General features: G+C 50.7%; 1 protein-coding gene across 1 annotated transcript in view; it reads left to right on the forward strand.

Annotated features, from left to right (window-relative positions):
- Positions 1-77: 77 nt before the first annotated feature.
- Positions 78-2,223, forward strand: part of LOC108293862 (cardiotrophin-2) — a 4,747-nt gene continuing 2,601 nt past the window's right edge. The window contains exons 1-2 of the mRNA XM_017515454.2: positions 78-161; positions 225-401. Of these exons, the coding sequence (XP_017370943.1) occupies positions 78-161; positions 225-401 (261 nt within the window). The remainder of the gene's footprint in view (positions 162-224; positions 402-2,223) is intronic.

Consider the following 2,223-nt stretch of genomic DNA (forward strand, 5'->3'; position numbering starts at 1 on the left):
CTGGGAAACAAGAGTGAAACTCCATCTCAAAAAAAAAAAAAAAAAGAAAAGAAAGAAAATGTCAGCTAGCTGAATCAATGACCCTGGAGTTCCCAGTGTTCGGGGCCAGGATAATCTACCTGCAGGAGGGTTTGTCACTGACTTGGATACACAAGATCGAGGTAGCCCACAAGGGCTGGGCCCTTTTCAGGACTTGTAACGATGAATGAATGAATTGGAGGTAGGGTTGGGGCCATGGTGCTGACCTCCGCCTTCCTCTGCCAGCCCGCCTCTGCCTGCTGACCCTGCTGTCACCACCCCTCAGCTCGGCAGCCCCCATCTCTCCGGCTGAGCCCATTAGTCAAGCCTACAGCCTGGCCCTCTACATGCAGAAGAACACGTCAACGCTGCTGCAGACTTATGTGAGTGACAAGGGGCATGAGCAGGGGACGAGGGGAGAGGGACGCTCCAGTGTTCACTAGAGCCACATTCACTCAAAGGCTGTCACTGGTGCCTGGGTGACCTTGGGCAAGTCATTCTTCCTCTCTTGGTCTCAGCTTCCTCATCTGCAAAATGGGATGCTGAGTGTGCCTTTGCTGACTTCCCAGGACTGTGACAGGGTTCAAAGGACACACCCAGAGAGAAGGGCTTTACACAGCCATGATTACTTCCCCACCACTCATGCTGCCTGATTACCTCGGCCCATGCCTGCCTGGCACTCTACCCCTATCGTCTGTCGCCCCAGCTGGAGTGCAGTGATGGCGATCTTGGCTCACTGCAACCTCCACCTCCTGGGTTCAAGCAATTCTTGTGCCTCAGCCTCCCAAGTAGCTGGGATTACAGGTGTACGCCACCACACTCAGCTAATTTTTATATTTTTAGCAGAGACGGGATTTCACCATGGTGGCCAGTTTAAACCCCTGGCCTCAATTGATCCACCTGCCTCAGCCTCCTAATGTGCTGGGATTACAGGCGTGAGCCACTGTGCCTATCCTCTACTCCCATTATCTTACTGACTCTTCAAACAATTCTAGGAGGTGGAATTATAATCGACTTTATAGATGAAGAAACTGAGTCTTAGGGGGCTGAATAATTTGCCCCAGGTCACAGAGCTAACTGGCAGTGTGATCTGAAGCCAGGTCTGTGGAATTTCTTCCCCCCTCCAGGCCCACCACACCCTCTCAAAGTTAAAGTTAAAGCTGGCAGCCTGCTGGCTGAGTCTGACCCACAGCTGTTTTTTTGTTTGATCCATACAGCTCCTGTTCAAAGTGTGAGTATGAATAGCTGTCTGTAGCAGGTACGGAGATGCCATTGCTCAGTGCTCCCACCCGGCATCACAATCCTCCTTCTTCACAACTGACACTATCTGCCTGGCCCTGGAGGCCCTGGCATTTGCAGGTCTTTCTCTGGGCTAGATTTCTGGCCAGTGTGAAGTTACTGAACCTTTCAACCCAGTTTCTAGTCCCATAGCTGTTACTATTCCCTGGATAGCCTTAGGCACCCTGAGCCTCAGTTTTTCCGCTCATAAATGGGGGTGTGGGACCAGGCAATCTGCCAGTTAGGACATCTATCAGTGTGCACTAGGGTCCCAGGGGCCAAGCACCATGGCTAACACCTATAATCCCAGCACTTTGGTAGGCTGAGATGGGCAGATCACCTGAGGTCAGTAGTTCAAGACCAGCCTGACCAACATGGCCCAAACCCTGTCTCTTCCAAAAATACAAAAATTAGCCGGGTGTGGTGGTGCACGCTTTTACTCCCAGCTACTCAGGAGGCTGAGAATCTCTTGAACCTGGGAGGTGGAGGTTGCAGTGAGAGATTGCACCACTGCATTCCAGCCAGGGTGACAGAGTAAGACCCTGTCCCAGAGGGGGAAAAAAAAAAAGATTCTGGTGATCTTACTTTGTGATAGAACTTTCATGGAGACGGTTCTTGATTAAATGTAAAAATATGAACAAGTATTTATTAATGATTGCAATAAAATTAACAGGCCGGGTGTGGTGGCTTATGCCTGTAATCCCAGTACTTTGGAAGGCCGAGGTGGGCAGATCACAGGTCAGGAGTTTGAGACCAGCCTGGCCAACATGATGAAACCCTGTCTCTACTAAAAATACAAAAATTAGCTGAGCTAATCCTAGCTATTTGGGGGGCTGAAGCAGGAGAATTGCTTGAACCTGGGAGGTGGAGGTTGCAGTGAGCCAAGATTGTGCCACTGCACTCCAGCCTGGGTGACAGAGCAAGACT

Source organism: Cebus imitator, unplaced genomic scaffold (genome assembly GCF_001604975.1).
Source record: "Cebus imitator isolate Cc_AM_T3 unplaced genomic scaffold, Cebus_imitator-1.0 Scaffold552, whole genome shotgun sequence".
Taxonomy (NCBI): domain Eukaryota; kingdom Metazoa; phylum Chordata; class Mammalia; order Primates; family Cebidae; genus Cebus; species Cebus imitator.